Consider the following 20560-nt stretch of genomic DNA (forward strand, 5'->3'; position numbering starts at 1 on the left):
CTGCCCACAAGGGGGGATTTAAAATGACAACTTTTTCACAAAAAATTAATTTTTTTAACTTGATTTTTGAAAATGTTGCGGAAGGTCTGACACTTTTATATATATCTTAAATTAAAGCTAATGTAATATTCTTTATCATGAAAAAAAAAAATTTCGGACTTTATTTTATCTTCATGGTGAAAATGGCTACCGAATGCTATTATTGTGTGAAAATTCTCGATTTTATTTTTTACATTTTTAACTTTATAATGCTATGACATATTGAAAAGTGTATGGATCAACATTATTTTTTTATGAGAAATAATATTTTTTAATAATCCCTTTTTCATTCGACATACTTTATCTTAATCAGGATATTAATAAGGAACTAGCAGATTATGAAGCTTTTGGAATAATCCACCAATTTTTTAAAATTAAACACTATCTAAAGATTTGCATCGAAGCGTTTTATTTTGATAGTGATTTTAATCACTGTCAGATATCATTATACTTGATCCATGTATGCCACGTCACCACTGTGCTGCGACCCCCCTGTGCTGGGTTTTTTTTATGTCTGTTGCCACTTTTTCTTAGCTCTCACTGGACCGATTTCTTTCAATAATACGTCAAAAGATCACAAATTGTATCTAGTTGAACACATTACCCTTAGAAATTGAAAACAGTTCCCTCGTTCCCCGCAAATGGGGGAAATATCCAAAAAAATTAAAAATTTAAAAATCGGTAAATTTTGTCATTTTTTTCTCTTTTTTTCTTAAAACTTCCATAACTTTTTCAAAAATAAACAAATCAACATAATTTTTTTTTATACTAAAACCTTAGATATTTCCATTTCATTTGCTATCATTTTTTTGAAAATCTAACACTTAACCTGCTCATTGGGGGGGATTTAAAATAGCAACTTTTTTACAAAAACTAACTTTTTCAACTTAATTTTTGAAAATGTTCCGGAAATACTGCGTCCTTTAAACATATATCAAATTAAAGCTTATTTTATGTACTATAAAATGAAAAAAAAAAATTTGTCCCGACACTTTATCTTCTGCATGTAAACGGTTGCCGTAGTTAAAAAAACACTATTTTTGTGTTAAAATTTTCGATTTTCGATTTTTAATTTTCAACTTAAAAATGCTATAACTTTTCGAAAAATGCATGTATCAGCACAATTTTTTTTTTCTAAATACATTATAAGTACATCTTCCATTTGACATACTTTTTATTAAAATTAGACAATTTCCCCTTATATAGGGGGGGTTCAAACTTTGAAACATTGTATAAAAAATAGAACTTTTTCAACTGAACTTTTGAAAATGTTCCGGAAATACTGCGTCCTTTAAACATATATCAAATTAAAGCTTTTTTTATGTACTACAAAATGAAAAAAAAAATTTGTCCCGACGACCTATCTTCTATGCGCAAATGGCTACCGTATTCAAAAATATGCTATTTTTCTTTTAAAATTCTAGGTTTTGTATTTTATTTTATTTTAAAATATCTTATTAGGAGAATATATTGACTTTCATGAATATTATATAATTTAATTGACATAGAATATAGGTCATATGACATAAGAAATTAAACTTATAAAATTTTTTTTACTTTTTTATTTTCATACTAAATTTAATAATTATAATTAGTATTTATTCATATATTATATTTTAAAATCAAAGAACTACTAATCATGATATAATTAAAGAAATAAGAGTTGATGTTGCTTTTGGAATAATCCATCAATTTCTCTAAATGAAACACTATCTACAGATTTGCATCGAAGCGTTTCTTATGATAGTGATTTTAATCACTGTCAGATNATGAAACACTATCTACAGATTTGCATCGAAGCGTTTCTTATGATAGTGATTTTAATCACTGTCAAATATCATCTATACTTGTCCCATCTATGCCTTGTCTACACTGTGCCTTGACCCCACTGTGCTACCGTTTTTTTTTTTTTTAATGTATGGATCAATACAATTTTTTCATGAGAAGTAGTATTTATATACATCTTTCATTCGACATATTTTTTTTTTTAAATCAGACTATTTCCTTACGGGGGGTGTTCAAATCTGAAAAATGCATATAGAAAGTAGAACTTTTTCAACTTAACTTTTGAAAGTGTTCAGGAAGGTCTGACACTTTTATATATATCTTAAATTAAAGCTAATGTAATATACTTTAATTTGAAAAAAAAAATTTGACCTCTGGACTTGTCTTTGTGGTGAAAATGGCTATTTGTGTGAAAATCCTCGATTTTATTTTTTACATTTTTAATTTTATAATGCTATAACTTATTGAAAAGTGTATGGATAAACACAATATTTTTATGAGAAATAACATTGTTTAATAATCCCTTTTTCATTCGACATACTTTATCTTAATCAGAATATTAATAAGGAACTAGCAGATCATGTAGCTTTTGGAATTATCCACCAATTTCTTAGAATTAAACACTATCTACTGATTTGCATCGAAGCGTTTCTTATGATAGTGATTTTAATCACNATATCTAAAGATTTGCATCGAAGCGTTTTCTTTGATAGTGATTTTAATCACTGTCAGATATCATTATACTTGATCCAACTATGCCACGTCACCACTGTGCCGCGACCCCCCTGTGCTGGGTTTTTTNTATGCCACGTCACCACTGTGCCGCGACCCTCCTGTGCTGGGTTTTTTAATATTGACAATTTTAAACATTGTACCTTCCTATTACTAAAATACAACTATAAGTACTGGGGAGTGAATAGAATTAACAAATAGGTAGCTTCAGGTGAATTTACACGTATTATTTATATGACTGCCTGTGTTTAAATAATCATGGAATATGAAACTACTTCACGCGAAAGTGGCGCTATAACGAGTTCTCTTTATGAAATAAACTCCGACCAGTGACCGTTGAATTTCGTAACTCCCCAAATTCCCACTATGCCGCGTGTCCGCATTATCGGTTCACTAAGCAATCTCACCCGTACCTTCATGTTGCCGTTCTGCCATCACTTGGCCTTCATTGTTCACGCATATACCATGTACGTTTTGCGTAGCTTCATATCTTCTACTACTCCTCTTTTCTATTTACATGTTAAAATTGCATTTTATAATGTTTCTTAACCTGTGCCGCCGCCATTCCCCTCCAATATGCCATCAATCGACCGTTGAATAACCGGCGGAGAAAACGACAGTATTCAGAAACGTTGTTTTATTGTTTGTGTGTTGTACGTACGTTGCTTAATTACATATGACTGTAAGTATTTTTTACGCAACTAATTTTATATTGGGCTTATTTATTTTACTTATAACACACTTTATTTAGCGCAAATTTGATTAAAATATTTTTCTGACTAGTACAGTTGAAACATGTCACCAAATCGGGTTTGTTTCATCAATTATAGGTTCTGATATATGTCCATGTACTCTATGGCGGTCGTTGCTGTCTGAGCTCAGAGGTCATACGTTAGAACCGCGTGGACGTCTTCAATTACACATTGCCGTCATGTACGGCCCGGACGGGATTGTCGATGGGTGTGCGTCTTGTGACATGCTTTTTATATTTATTCGACATGACTAGATCCACACTCATCCATATTCCTGGGTCTGTTGCTACCGACTAGATTTTCGATGTTGAACACACACAATTATGTGACGACATCTTGACCTTTCTATAATAACGCGCATCAAGTGTTTTTTGTTGACCGGTTTAATTTAAGGGATAACTATTTTATCTAGATATTCAAAGTACCTAATTCTTTGAACAGTTACTTACATAATTTATAAAGCTTTGTATAATTATCTGTATTTTATTATGAGCATTAGTAATTTCAACGTAAACGAACAGTCTAATATATCATTAGGTACCTAATTTTTGGTCGCATATTTGGAATTTTCCATGTTCGGTGTAATGTCAAGAATTAAAAAAATGTTTATATCTTTAATTGATATTACTTACAATTAATTTCATGCTAATATTAATCTAATAAATGTGTGATAAGATCTAATTAATATTAATTTATAATTTCGTCTAAATTACAAATATATTTTAATTATAGCTTTACTATTTAATAATTTGGATAATATCAAAGTTACGTATACTGTAGTAAATAAATCAAAATTATATATATATATATTTTTTTGTGTTCCGGGATAAGTTGCGAACCAATTTTCAGAGTAATCTATGCTTAATTAAAAAAAATTATTTGTATTGTTACTTATATCATTTAGTATCTTTTGGTATTTGTAACGTTGTTCTTAGTCCAGAATTAAGGTTGAAAAATTAAATAAATAAAAGATTATTACACAATAATGTACTAAAGAATAGTTTTTATAAAAAGGTACTTCTAGTCAAATTTTGAATTTTCTATTACCAATTTTATTAGTCCTTATGTTATTACTAGTTCTTTCAATGGTATACATTTTATATCCATATGTATTATTTTATTACTTTATTGTAATTTTAAATTGAAAAGACACATTGATCACTAGATAAAAATAATTCGTTTATTTGGTCTTTTGAAACTTTTTTTACTTAACCACCTCATTACATTAATTACATTAATGTAATTCATTACATGAATCGTGGAGAAGTAATATCTTAAAAATTAATTTTTTTTTTTACAATAATGTGGTTTTTACCATTATTGTAGGTGAAAACTGGGCGTTTTATTTGTCACGAAATTTTTAGTAAAATTAGTAAAATAATTCATGGGATGAATTATTTATCACGAACCACTTAATTAATCGAAAACAATAATATTAAGATTTTTTTTTTTAGTTTTTAGATACATGTTTTTCTGAATTTATCAATCACAAAGTACTTTTTATCCTCCTCCCTTATACCTTAAAATTATAATATATGAGGTTGGATTTATAAAACTATCTATAGGTAATTTTTACGATCATAAACATTTTTTAAGCAGTTATATTCAAATTTCAATACATTATAACTTAAAATTATTTTTCTTTACTTAATCAAGTAGTAATTAAGAAAAATCATCTAAAATTAATAGTTTTTGTACTATAAAAATGATTAAAAAATAACTTCCCTTTTGTGCTCTTAATTTGAATACCCCTCATAGTTCCAATTAGTTTATTTATTTATTATCGTTAATTTTTCGATGAATAATTATTTGTTATAAAAAAATTATATTAAAAGTCCCTTAACCATCTTTAATTAAAAAAAAATCAATTGAATATTTAAAAGTATTTTGATACCCAAAAACAAAATATTTTAAAAGCAGACGGTAGAAATACTTATTTGGCTGATTTTCGGGTATCAGAGAATTGATATTCGAGTTATAAATATTGACATGTTCCCGTTTTGCTCCATACCAAATTATTTTTCTCATATTTATCTAATTGTTATTTCAAGCGTCTGATAGTCTATTTAAGCTTATTCTTAAGAAAGTTGTAAACTACATTTTTTTAATTAAAATAATAGTCATATTTAATTACTTGATTCAAATCTTAATTAAATAATTTAATTTATATAAGTGAATAATCTTTAATGTTTAGGTTAACTTAAATTAATATTTTAATTTAAGTTGTAACTAAAGTATATTATTTTGTTAAATTTAAAAAAATTTGTGCTATGTTGTTATGTTTACTAATAACATATTATGCTATTTTTTTAAGTTGTTATGAATTCTGTAGTTTTTCACTTTTTTTACTTGCATATAAAATTTAAATTGGTTGGGAAATAAGTATAATATCAAATTTTCTATTAAATATCAAGAACACAAATTTTTTATTAATATTAACGTACTGCACCAGATTAATTTTATTATTATTTTTTTTAAATTTAGAGAATTTTTGAAATTTATAAAGAATAAAAATATAAGATAAATAAAAATACAATTAAATTATTTGTATACATATTACTTATGAAATATATTTTTTCATCGATTTGTTTGTGGTTCCCACAAAATTTCAAAAAGATTCATTAGTGGAACTTCTCTTAATAATATTAAATATGAATTAGTAGAAAACAGGCCCGTGCGGGTTCAATCAGGGTTAATTTTCGGGGGGTTATAGTCTTTCTAAAGTATTCAATGCGGGCGGCAACCCTAAATGAGCTGGCGACCCGCATAGGACAAGCTTAGATCTTCCAATTCCCAGGGATATGTATGAATTATACAACTTTGAGATATACCCGCATTGCCATTTAGACTATAATACAAATGACTCAGTTATTTATTCAAATATTATAATACAGTTTAGTTTATTAGTTTATTTATACAGTTTAGGGAAATTGTATTTTTTTTGTACATTTTACAAGTCTAAAGTCTTTTAGATGTGAGCAAAGTAATATATTTTGTACAATAATTGTTTTATTAAATTATCTTACGACTTATGTTTGTATACTTTTGATTATTGATTATATAAGTCGATTGTATGTGTGACTTGATGATATTTAATTTTTTCATTCATAAATACACATCCATTAACTAGAATGTCGGCACAGCGCTGCACTACTCTCCTTGCTCAGTTGAATCCTCAAAATCGGCACACGTCATCCTGGGCCGAGCCACCGAGCTAGTAGATGTTCAGCTTAATACACTTAATATTTTGGTACCAGCTCGTTACGTTCGCTCGACGCCACCAATTTGCTTCAAGCTCTAAAAAAATCCTAATTTTCAAGTGTATAGTAGATTTTTTCCATAATGGAAATTATTAAACATATATAAATTATTGTTTAATTTCTTTAGAAAAATTTATCAAATGCCAGTTACGTGTTATCATTAAATTAATGGCTATTTTAATTTTAAACATTAATCTCTTGAAAATGTAGCTGTACATTTTATTATTGCGTGAATGATGCTTCAATACATAGATATAAACTAAAATTAAATAATATTTAGACATAGTAGTAACGCGTGTACTGAATTTTATCGTAGAAATCATACATAAAATGTATGATCTTTCTACCTTTTTTAATAAAAAAAAAACATACCTTTACTAGTTGACTATTTTCTCCGTAGAAGTTTGGCCTATAGTTGTTTTCTTTAAGCATTCCTTTTGCTTAGATAAGTTTATTGTAAAATTATATTAAAATAAAAGAAAGATTTTTGGCGAGTAAATAAGAAAAAAATCTAACTTAAAATTGAAAAAAATATGTTTATATTTTAAAAACTATTGTTAATAAAATTTTTAAGGGTCAAGAGAACAGGATTGAATTTTTTGAAAATTATAGAACGTGTTAACTTCCGAAAAGAAAAAATATATTATGTTCTATATTTTTTTAAGATATTGCATGTGTTATAGTTAAATAACCATTCTGCTGTATAGGTTTAGAGCACAATAGTTCTTTGGAATATTTTCAAAAATTGAAATGATTTGAAAACAATTGTTTTTATGTAACTTTACATTATGTTTATACCTTTCTTATTCTTAGGTTTCTTATTAGATTTTCAATAAAGGTACATCGGTAGAAAGAACATTTCTTAGTTATTTCTTTAGAAAAAATTGCTTTTTATTCCTTTTTTTTTTTAATTACAAATTACTAAAAACAAAATCCTCAGTTTTCAACAATTCTTTGAAATATTTTCGCTTAAAAAATTATTGAGGATAATGTCTTCAACTAAGAATAATTTGGGTTCTTTGGACATCGATTTTAGTTTCGATGCGAAGCTGAGAAGTTATTAATTTTACTATGATGTGTTTTTTTTTTTGTGTCTGTTACCACTCATTCTCAGCTCTTACTGGACCAATTTTCATAAACAAAACGTCAAAAGATCACCAATTGTATCTAGTTGAAGACATTACCCTCAAAAATGGAAAAAATTCCTTGTTCCCCGTAAATGAGAGAAATCCTCCGAAAAGTTGCAATTTAAACAATCGGTAATTTTCGACATTTTTTCAATTTTGTTTTCTTAAAACTTCCATAATTATTTTAGAAGTGAACAAGTCAACATAATTTTTTTTATAGATACCTTAGATATTAATAATATTAATTAATTATTTTTATCAATCGAATAATTTAAAAAAAAAATTTTTTTGCATCTTTGTATATTGAAAATTTTCTGACTAATACTAGTTAATATTGTCGAGTAGTGGGGTGACCCTCCAGCCGCCCTGAAGCAATGCCTAACGGCAGTTCCAGGGCGATCCACATTAAAGTCGAGAAGGAGGAAAAAAAAAAAAAGGGGGGACCCTCCACACCCCAGGTTAACTAGCTCGCTTAACGGCGTCCATAGCTCATTTGCCCTATACTTAAAAACTATCTTAGAGATACCAACGAATGCTGGACAACAAGCAGTGTCAAACCGACATTGATAAAAAATGCTCCTATTAGATCGAATAAAAATTTAATTAAATTACAGTAAATGATAACGTGCTTAGGTATGTTAAAAATATTATCACAACCTTGTTTATTCAAGAAGTTACAAATTCAGCAAATGTGGATACATACAAATTTAAAAGGATTATATATACCTTCTGTATTAGATAATTAAGATAAAGGTTCTTTGTAAGTAATTATGAACAATGAAATTTATAGTAAATATTTAAATTACAATTTATAATTGATGATTATTCTTTATTTATAAAAGTAGTAGACGATTCGCTATTTAATATTGTTATCCAGATAACAGCTCATACAATAGAGTATTTTTTTTAGTTGTAATTTTAGGGCAATTAAATATTTCAGTTATAAGTGATATAGTAAAATATTGAAAAAATATTTTCTCTGTACGCTGTTATTTTCCTTATAACTTTTCAGTTTGTACGATATTACTCTGTTAATGGCAAAGGAGGGTTATAACCTGGGATTTTGCTCTGACGAAATTGCATCTGCCATGTTATGTCGGTGTTTTTTTACTCCCAGTTCTTTCATTCTCTACTATTTTACAATGGAAATATCATATTTTCTACCTGACCTTAAGAATCATTTGTATTACTTATATATACTTGCTACTAACTATATAATGAAAGATACTACTTGAAAAATACAATTTTGCCAACCTTTATATCTAAGTCAATACTATTTTGAAATGTATTTTGTAATGAATTATAATTTTTTAACTATGAAATTTATATTATAATATATATATATATATTATATAATCTATTTATCATAAAATGCGATGAGCTGGAATAATTTTATAGATTTTTTGTATAAATGAAATTTATAAATTTTCAAATGAAATAGTTTTGAAAAATCTTATATGTAAAATGAAAAATATAACAAAAATAAATAACTAAGCATATTTGGGTCGCAATAAAAAGGGGACGTGGCATAGTTTAAAAAAATCGAAAATAAATTTTTTTTAAAAATTGACCAGTGAAAGCTGAGAATTTTTATAAACAGATTTAAAAGAAAATAAATACCTTCTCAGCTTTGCATTAAAGCTAAAAAAATGTATGATGGTAAAGAAAATGGATATAATTGTTCCAAATGAATATTGTCCAACCTAATGATGAATATAATGGATTTTTATTTAGAATACTTATATCTTCAGTTTTGTGCTAACGATTCGAACTTGTTACTAACAAGTTCGTGATATGACACGACATGGGTAGGCGTACAGTTGTTAAGTACTTTGGTGGGGGGTTTAGCTAAACTTTGACGCCCAAAAAATAACTTTAATTATGAATGCAAATTATTTTGCTAAACTTCTAGGGTAGCTAAATTGTAAACTGGGGGTCTAAGCTCCCCATAAAAAGTATTTTAAATAACAATCCATAAAATCTATACATATTCATAAAATGGAGTATGTTCAGGAGTAAAAATGTCTGATAAAAAGCTAAAGAATTTGTTTGATACTAGATAAGTAAATTATATGATTTAGTTCAATTTAGAATATATTATTTGGCTACACTGATAAATCGCTACGTGTTATCAAAATTTAAAAATTAAACGAAGTATTGTCTAAAATTGTGTTACTTTCAAGTACAAAATTAGTAGTTTTTTTTTGTAAAAATTTCAACTCTTAATTATGTCTGAGCTTTTTATTCATATCTTTAAGGTTTCTTTTCATAGATCTTGTTAATAATTGTTAATAATAAATAATGGAAAATTTATATCATCAAACGAATCGCCTTATTTTGGAAACCCAAGAACTATTTCATAGATTAGAGAGTTCCAAATCTGAAGCGGTTGAAAATGATATTCAGTCTAAGATATCAACTATTTCTAGGTATGAGGTATAATTGTTAAAATTTTAACTTTATCATCTTTTAACAGAAAGTAATAAGATTTTATATTATAATATTCTATAGAAATTGTGAACAACTAGTCATCCTTGTGAATAAAGAACCTATATCCAGGCGTAATAATGCTAAATTGCGTGTTGATCAATTAAAATATGACTATCAACACCTACAAGTAAAAATATGCTATAATTTTTTGTTGTAAATACATTTAAATTATTTTAGATAGCTCTGAAAACACACCAACAAAATCAACTCCGTAGATTAAGAGCAGAACAGGAAAGAGAAGAATTATTAAATAGGCGATTTACTAGAAATCCAGACATAAATGATACGACCATACTTATTGATCATACTATACAACATCAAAACTCGTTACAGGTATATTATTAATATAACAAGGTTTGGATAAGATAATGATAGCATTCAAATTTTAATAAAATATTTTTAATTTTCTAAACATAAGTATTGATAAATATGAGTTTTTAGTTATTACTTAATTTATTTCTGTGAATAATTATTCTAGTATAGATAATTGCTTTTTGTGTAGTACAATCTAGCAAGGGTAATAAAAGACCTAAAATTAGTTATTTAATAAATACCATAAGGTTGATTAGTAATAATAAAATTCAATTGAAAAAGTTTACTGTGATATTATAATAAAATAAATATTTATTTATAATCTATGATTATAAGTTAAAATTATTAGAGTACAATAAAATGGTATTGAAAATTATAGATGACAAATATTTTCTAACTTTAAACTGATATAAAAATGTTTGTTTTGTAGGACTGCCTTCAATATGTTTTTTAATTTTATTGTTAAATCCATTATCACTTTATTGCAATGTTTGCATTCAGCTTTAGGATATGCCCCTCTATTAATAAACCCAAATAGTATCACAAAACCAACCGACCTTTTGAAATTTTTAAATGTAAAATAAATTTTCAAATAAAAAATATTAATAATAATTGATATCTAGTGAACAATTTTAAAATAACAAACGAGAAATGGGAAAGTTGTGATATTTATAGTACACCTGAAATGAATACTACATATATATTTATATATATGTATAATGTTATAATGATAGCTTATGTTAAATGACAATCATAAACCAAGATAAAAAATAAAATAATGTAGTTGTTGGTAGTAGTACTAATATAAAAATTTTAAAAACTCAATCGGTTTTCTTACATTTAAAATTTAAAACTAAAAAAACCCAACACAGGAGGGTCGTGGCACAGTGGTGACGTGGCATAGTTGGATCAAGTATAATGATATCTGACAGTGATTAAAATCACTATCAAAATAAAGCGCTTCGATGCAAATCTTTAGATAGTGTTTAATTTNGCGCTTCGATGCAAATCTTTGGATAGTGTTTAATTTTAAAAAATTGGTGTATTATTCCAAAAGCTACATTATCTGCTAGTTCCTTATTAATATCCTGATTAAGATAAAGTATGTCGAATGAAAAAGGGATATAAATATTATTTCTCATAAAAAAATTGTGTTGATCCATACACTTTTCAATAAATTATAAAATTAAAAATCTAAAATATAAAATTGAGAATTTTCACACAAAAATAGCATTTGGTTGGATTAGGCTTCACCAAACCCAACCATGAAGACAAAAAAAGTCCGAAATTTTTTTTTTTTCATAATAAAGTACATTATATTAGCTTTAATTTAAGATATATATAAAAGTGTCAAACTTTCCGGAACACTTTCAAAAGTTAAGTTGAAAAAGTTGTCATTTTAAATCCCCCCTGTGGGCAGGTAAAGGGTCAAATTTAAAAAAAATATATATACAAAATGATAGGTAAAGACATCAAGCATCATTAAAAAAAAAATTATATTGAATTGTTCATTTTTGAAAATGTTATGGCAGTTTTAAGAAAAAAAAATTAAAAATTATTTTGAAAATTAGGGATTTTTAAATTTGTAATTTTTTTGGAGGTTTCCTCCATTTATAGGGAACGAGGGAGATTTTTTCAATTTTTGAGGGTAATGTGTTCGACTAAATACGATTTGTGATCTTTTGACGTATTGTTGAAAGAAATCGGTTTGGTGAGAGCTAAGAAAAAGTGGTAACAGACACAACAAAAAAAAACACATTATAGTAAAACCAATACCTTCTCAGCTTCGCATCGAAGCTAAAAATATTTAATTTGCAAACCCACGAAAATTACAAAAAAAATTATGCATCCATCTCAGGAACTATATTATTATCAACGCTTATTACATACTGACTTAAGTTCTAAATTATTATTATCTACAAGTTTTGAATTCTTTATATAGTTTTCTTATAGCTATATTATATGTACTTAATTTTTATTTTAATAATTGTATTAGTATTGTATTTTTTTATTATTTTAATACATAAAAAACATGCTTTTATTTTATTTTGAAAAAATAGTTTTTTTTCCCAATGCTGGTCCAGGGCAATTTTATTATAATCACTTGATTAATCATAAAATAGATATATTTTAGGTTTATTTTTTATTTCTTTTAGTTACATTTTTTTCTTAATGTATCGGTTATTAAATACTTTTTAGTTTATCCTTTAATTATTTTAAATAGCAACATACATACTATGTTTGTTAAATATATGAAATTAAATATTATTTAATAAGATTATATAATAAAACGATCTTATTAAGAAAATTATTAGTCTCTGAAAATCTTTGACAGTATATTTGAAGTTAATAACATTAGGATAGGAAAAGAAATGTGGTTTAAGTTAATAATATCTAAAATACTGGTATAAAAGTTGTTATCAACAGTACTTTGTCTAAAGGGATCATTATCAAATAAACAAGTAAATTATTCCCATTAAATAATGTTAGTATCCTTGTGAGAGCATAAAAAATATTTCATTAATAAATTGAGAAACACGTGTAACTAAAAATTAAAAAATTCTCAGTATTATTTCTATCTTCTATAAGTTGTTAATGGCAATAAAATCACTCTGTATATTTATTTTTATGTTGGTGAATTCATTGAAATTATAATATTGGTTAAACTGTTATGAAACTCAAAATGCTTCAATCAAAAATTTTAACTCCTTTTCTAAGTTAATAGACAGTTATGTAATAATCAAAAATAAAAATAACTTCTACTGAATCATCTTTTTTATTTAAATTATTAATATTTTATTTTTATTTCATTCATCGTACTGATTCTCTCAGTTAATTCTGTTAAATAGTTTTCCATAAATAGTTGAAATAAATGTTATGGTTATAGTGATATTAAAGATATTTGTACATTTTTCTAATAAATAAATGTAGCGTTTATTTTTGGTTAATATTAACACAGATTTTTGAAAAATGTTTTTATAAGGAAAGTTTGTTATCTAAAAATGTTTGTATAATGTTCATAACTATTTATCCCTAGATCATTATTAATTTAATTAATATTATATGTTACAATTATTGTATAATCATTTTGTTTGGTATTTTTGATTAATGATTTTTAAATAAATATTTATATGTATGAAAAAATTTTAGAGCACTCATCGTGGAGTTGATGATTTATTAGGGTCTGGTGTTAGTATATTACAGAGCTTACGGGAACAGAGAGATCGTTTAACAAGTACACGTAATAGATTGTCTGGAATTTTTGGCAATCTAAAGTTATCTAATACTACCATGAAGTACATTGAAAAAAGATTAAAAGAAGATCGTTACATTATGTATGGTGGTATGGCTATTACTATTTTAGTTATAGTAATCATTATGATTTATTTTAGCTAAAGTGTAAAATTGTTTTCTGACTACTGTACATAAATGTTTAACTTTTAAAATATCTAATATTTAGATTTATAACATTTTACATTTGCAAATATGAATTATATTTAAATTTAATATTTTGTTGGGTTTATTTATTATATAGTGAAACCACCTTTCAACAGAAACACTGCAGGCCAAATTTTTTTCAATTAAAAATGGGTTTTTGTTTAATAGAGGTTTTAAGTAAAAAAAAAAAACCGAGACTATAGATTGTTCTTTTTTAACACTATTATTTTTTAAATATCTAACACTTTTTCTTACAAAGGGGACGGTTAAATATTAAAATATATTTATATAAAGTTAATTTTTTTTTTATTAAATTTAAAAACTTTTAACCATTATTGAATATGAGGTTTAAATTCCTCTTCATTTTAAATATAACCTATAATGTATTTGACTTTATTTTATATGTCTATAACTTATATTTCTCACTAGTAAAACATTTTAAAATAAAACAAATTTGACATAAAAATTAATCGATTTCTAAAAATCTTAAACATAGAAACTAACTATATAAAAAAAAAACTTATATTAGTGTATATGTAAAATAAAACACATATTCATACAATGGAAAATCTATAATAATTGTCATATAGCTTTAAATTTATTTATTTATTTATACTGCTTAAATTGTTACTACTTCCAGAACCTTCATTTCCTGAAACAATTCATAAAAATAAATTATTCAATATGTATTTATAAAATTAAATAAAAAATTTAACTAAAAATTGTTTTTATGAATAATTTAAATGCTTAATATCATTAGCTATAAAAACTATACTTATAGTTTTAGTTTTACTCATTTGCTATTTACTATTGCTAGTATCAAACNAACTATACTTATAGTTTTAGTTTTACTCATTTGCTATTTACTATTGCTAGTATCAAACATAACAAGATAAAGTATTTTCTGTCCTTTAGATAACATAAATTTAAGTTTAATATCAGAAATGTATTGCAAAAATCAAATATTCACAATCTTTAAAAAACTGTATAAATGTAAGAACCAAACTAAAATAAGATATTTTAATATAAAATTTTCTGTAATGACTGCGTTTCTCTACCCTATACCAAATTCAAGTTCTTAAAACGTACTACAATATAAAAAAAATTTGTTTCCACAGTTCTTCTATGAAAAATAAGCCGTCAAAGTAAAAAAATTTGCATATTCCAAAAAAAGAAACTTTGCAAACAATTATTTTATGCAAATATTCAACAAGCATATAATATTTGTGCAAAATTGGAAAAAAAAATTGTGAAATTACAAATAATCAATTTATTGTGAAATTTAATAGATTCGCATAAAACCTTTTTTTATGATAGTAATAGTAATGATTATTGGATATCATATATATTTGTCCCAACTTTTTTTTGTCAATAAATTAAAAAAATATCATTTCTGATAGTATACTTATAATCCCAAAACATAAAAATAATTAAAATAAATTAATATATTTTTATCAAAAAAATATATATAAAATACCTTTTCCTGCAAATTTTCCCTCATCGAATGCTTTTCTTGCTTTTTTCAATTCTTCATTCATCATTAACAATTCTTTAACTCTTGCATATTTTTTTGCATCTTTTCTTACCAAAAAAACAATATCTTCAACTTGAACTCTACCTGATCGACCAATTTCCATGGCATTATGAGTCTTAATAAAACAAACAAAACACAATAGAAACTAAATTCCAAATATTTTTATAATTTTTACTATACCATTTCTGTAATAAATTCTATAACAAGATCTTCAAGTATGTCAACACTTTCTGTATATGGATTTTCATCATCTCCAAACCCATACATCATACAACGTAATTCTTTTGAAAACAATCTTTTTCTACCAGCTTTTGTAAATGATTGGCTTTCAACTTGCTGTTCTTCTTCATCAAACTAAAAAATGTTACATCTTTACATAAATTTAAAATGAAACATAAATATTTCATAGGTACAATTTAGGTTTGTGTTCTATGTAAAAATAAATGAATTAAATTTTTTAACTTCAATGCGAAGCAGAGAAGGTATTAATTTTATTATTTTATTATTAATAAAACATTATGGGGTTTTTTTTTTGTGTCTGTCACTACTTTTTCACAGTTCTCACTGGACCGATTTTTCTTAATGATACGTCAAAAGATTACACATTGTATATATTAAATATATTAATATGGAACAACAATTATTTAATAAATACCCAGAGGTATTTACAGACAAATTAGGACTGTACAATGGAGAAAAAATAAAGATTATTTTACAAAAAAATGTGACACCTAAATTTTTACAACATAGAGCTGTACCACTAGCATTAAAGAACAAAATTGAACTTGAATTAAACAGATTGGAAAAAGAAGGTATAATCAATAAAGTCAAATATAGTGATTGGGGAACACCAATAGTACCAATAGTTAAACCATCAGGTGATATAAGAATATGTGGAGATTATAAAGTAACTGTAAATCCATATATAAAAGTAGAAAGAGCCCCTGTTCCAATTATAGAGGAGTTAATGGTTGGAATTATAAAACGGGAGGGAAGTTTTCGATTATAGATCTAAGCCAAGTATACTTACAATTCAGTTTAGAAGAAAAATCAAAGGAGTTAACGGCCATAAGCACGCATAAAGGTATTTATGTGTACAACAGAGTTCCATTTGGTATAAATGCATCAGTTGGAATATTTTTAAATAGATTTAGTGAAAAGCTTAAACACATTAATAACATCAAAATATATTTTGATGAAATATTAATATTTGGTGATAATGAGCAAGAACATTTGAAAGCCCTAGAGGAAGTATTAACTTTATTAAAGAAGATGAATTTGACAGTACGGAAGGAAAAATGTATCTTATTCAAAGAACAAATTTAATTTTTAGGCTATATCATCAACAAAGACGGGTGCAAACAAGACCCAGCTAAGATCAAAGCTATTACTCAAATTCCAAATCCAAAAAACAAAAAACATTTGCAAGCTTTTTTTGGATTGATTAACTATTATAGGAAGTTTATACCTAAATTAGCAACCATTCTAGCACCACTTACCAATTTATTGAGAAAAAATACCAAATTTAACTTTAATAATAACTATGTGAAGGCGTTCAATAAAATCAAAGAAGAGATAACATCAGACAGGGTCCTAAAGCATTTTGATCCAAAACTACCAATTATATTAATGTGTGATGCATCAACTTATGGACTTGGTCCTATATTATCACAAGTCAATGAAAAACAACAAGAGCATCCTATAGAATTTGCTTCAAGAACTCTTAATATTGCTGAGAAAAATTATAGCCAAATAGGATAAATAAGCGTTAGCAATTATATTTGGTATCCACAAATTTAACAATTTTGTATATGGAAATAAATTCACAATAAAATGTGATTATAAACTGTTAATCAGCATTTTTGGATCTAAAAAAGGAATTCCAACAACGACAGCATCAAGACTACAAAGGTATGCTTTATTCTTAACAAATTATGATTTTGATATACGGTTCACCAAATCTGCAAGCAACAGTGCTGACGTCTTATCCAGAATGCCACTCAAAGTAGAAAAAGCAAATACACCAGAAATAACATACTTACACCATATAGATGAAATGAGAATCATGGATGCTGCTTTAGTGAAGACAGAAACAAATAAAAACCTGATATTAAGTAAGGTAAAATACTATATACAATATGGTTGGCCTGAACAAGTGCAAAAAGAATTAGAACCATTTAAACTAAGAAAAGAATTATTAAACTTGGAGCAAGAAATCATTATATGGGGTCACAGAGTAGTAATACCAGAGAACTCAGAGATAAAATGCTAAAGGAACTCCATCAAAATCATTTAGGCATAGTTAAAATGAAGTTTATTTCAAGAATGCACATATGGTGGCCTGGCATCGATAAAGACATTGAGAGCAGCACAGCAAGAAATTGTGGAAAATGCATGAATGTGAGATCAATGCCTAAAAAAACATATCTACATACATGGGAATGGCCAGAAAGATATTGGCAGAGGTTACATGCTGATTTTTTAGGACCATTTAAGGGTAGCTTATTTCTAGTTATTGAAGATGCATATTCAAAATAGATAGAAGTATTTCAAGTACCATCAACAGCAACTCAATATACCATCAACAAGTTTAGAGAGCTATTCATTTGGTATAGCAGAATATTTAGTTACAGACAATGGACCACCATTTTTATCTTAAGAGTTTAAACAATTTTTAGCTAAAAATGGTATTAAACAAAGAACATCATCACCATACCATCCACAAAGTAACAGCCAAGCAGAAAGTGGAGTTAAAATTGCTAAATCATTTCTTAAAAAAAATATCTTTTATAAATGTTAATCTACAATTAAATCAATTTTTATTTGACTATAGAATTGCAATACATACTACAACAAAAGAAAGTCCTGCTACATTATTATTTGGAAGGAACCTTCGTAACAAGTTTGATTTAATTAAACCTAATATTCGAAGTACAGTATGGGAAAATCAAGAAAAACAAAAGACCAATAAAACAGTTAGACATTTTGATATTAATGAAAAAGTTCTAGTAAGGAAATATACAGGAGAGAAATGGACAAAAGAAAAAATTATAAAAATATTGGGAAATGTCATGTATCTTGTGGAACTACCAAATGGTGTTACTTGAAAGAGACCTGCCAACCAAATTCAGAAAGTTAAATATGAGATTGAAGAGGAAGATGCAGAAGAAGTAGAAGAAGAAAAAATAGCAGAAGAAGTAAAAGAAGATAAAATAACAAAAGAGGAAACGGTTGAAACTACAAAAGAGCAGAGCACTATATGAGAAAACAATTCAACAAAAATATACANTGAGAAAACAATTCAACAAAAACTATACAAAATCATAGATGTTCAAGAAGACCAAAGAAACCTGTTATAAAGATAAATTTATAATAATATAATTTAATTTAAAATTTATATGTCTATGTGTTAATTAGTATTTTTATATATATTGTTTTAAGAGAGGAAGTGTTGTGTTGTATTATGTGGCAACACTGTTTTGTTTGTTATAACCTAACCAACTTGATTACACATTATCTTTTCTAATTAATATGTTAAGTTTTATTGTAAATCAAAGTACTTAATACTAATAAAGAGATGCATAACAGTATATAAATGGGAAAAATCCACCAAAAAATTACAATTTCAAAAATCGGTTATTTTCGAACATTTTTCAATATTTTTTACTTAAAACTTCCATAACATTGTGAAAAATAAATGAATAAAAACAAAGTTTTTTTTTTATAGATATATTAGGTTTTTACGTATTATTTGGTATATATTTTTTGAATAAGTTGAACTAAATGTTATAGTAACAAATTCAACTTTTTTTTTTCTATAAACTTTCACAAAAATCAACATTTAAGGACCAAAAAAACAGGTTAAAAATGACATTTTACACTAGTTATTTTTAACATTTTTAAAACAAAATTAGTAATAATTTGAAAATAAATTTTTAATTGTTTTTTCACATGTTAATATTAATTTTTAATATTGAATAATAATATTATAAATTAGAAGTGATAGAAAAATTCTAATTGCAGATTTATAAACAGCCCAAAAAGTTGATTAAGAAAAGTATATTTTTAATTCAAATAAAAACTCTTATAGTTCAGCTTAACAAAAAATTTTTTATGAAAAGTCTTATATCAATCCCATCAAATTTCTATACACATTAGAAAAAAAGAAATATACAACTACTTTATTATTTTTATAATATCTCCGTAAAAATTACAATATTAAATTATTGAATATCAATTTCATACTAAATTTAATTACTATAATTATTATTTATATATTATAATTATAAATCAAATAACTAATAGGGATAAAATTAAGGGAATAAGTTATTGTTGCTTTTGAAATAATCTACTAATTTCTTAAAATTAAACAGTATCTACAGATTTGCATCGAAGCGTTTCTTATAATAGTGATTTTAATCACTGTTAGATATCATCTATACTTGTCCCAACTATATCACTTCCATACTGTGCTACCGTTTTTTTAATATTGTATATTAGTAACAATAATGGTTCTATTTAGAGCTACTTCACACGAAAAATAAGAATAATTACAGACCTTTTAATAAAATTTGTATAAATAGCAATAAGAATAATTAGCAATACGATAACTGGAATAACTTAAATATAAATATTAGGAATAGGAATTATTATAATAATAGACTACCGAATAATTACATGGTGCTCAATAAGTGAATTTTAAGGTTCAAAAATAGCTGTTTGATAACAAATTTGATTCGATATCTTCTTTACGTTTATTAATGTATGATCCAGTAAAAAATATATATTATCCACCACATTCTAATAGACCAGCTATAAAACATATAGCTACAATACAACTGAAAAAAATGTGCGGTATACACCCTATTATGTTATAAACCGGTAGCAATAGTAACTTACAATCCAATAAAGTCGTTATTTAATAAGTCTTCTAATAAAAAATTTATCACGACTAAAATTCAAACATCAATAATCATTTGGGGTGAGCTTACTATCTCCTAATTGCATCTCTGATTTAATGCATTAAATAAATTGAAAAATAATGTATATTTAAAGAATTCACTTATATTTTATTCTATCGAAGAAATTGTT

The 20560-nt window shown here is 25.8% G+C and overlaps 2 protein-coding genes across 6 annotated transcripts in view; one reads left to right on the top strand and one right to left on the bottom strand.

The window, feature by feature from the left end:
• Positions 1-2984: 2984 nt before the first annotated feature.
• Positions 2985-20560, top strand: part of LOC126908005 (axonemal dynein light intermediate polypeptide 1-like) — a 38961-nt gene continuing 21385 nt past the window's right edge. For 2 of the 5 annotated variants that reach the window (XM_050689805.1, XM_050689804.1), the window contains exons 1-3: positions 9832-10124; positions 10207-10312; positions 10363-10518. In XM_050689805.1, the coding sequence (XP_050545762.1) occupies positions 9997-10124; positions 10207-10312; positions 10363-10518 (390 nt within the window). In that variant the 5' untranslated portion in view covers positions 9832-9996. Of the gene's footprint in view, positions 3239-9829; positions 10132-10206; positions 10313-10362; positions 10519-20560 lie in introns of those variants that run through there. The other 3 variants (XM_050689803.1, XM_050689806.1, XM_050689807.1) reach the window with 3 other exon arrangements.
• LOC126908012 (transcription initiation factor TFIID subunit 13) overlaps positions 14444-20560 on the bottom strand; it is a 28097-nt gene continuing 21980 nt past the window's right edge. The window contains exons 2-4 of the mRNA XM_050689821.1: positions 15650-15823; positions 15413-15584; positions 14444-14587 (exon numbers count right to left, since the gene is read on the bottom strand). Of these exons, the coding sequence (XP_050545778.1) occupies positions 14538-14587; positions 15413-15584; positions 15650-15823 (396 nt within the window). The 3' untranslated portion in view covers positions 14444-14537. The remainder of the gene's footprint in view (positions 14588-15412; positions 15585-15649; positions 15824-20560) is intronic.

The sequence above is a fragment of the Daktulosphaira vitifoliae genome, unplaced genomic scaffold (genome assembly GCF_025091365.1).
Source record: "Daktulosphaira vitifoliae isolate Bord-2020 unplaced genomic scaffold, ASM2509136v1 Scaffold_5, whole genome shotgun sequence".
Lineage (NCBI taxonomy): Eukaryota > Metazoa > Arthropoda > Insecta > Hemiptera > Phylloxeridae > Daktulosphaira > Daktulosphaira vitifoliae.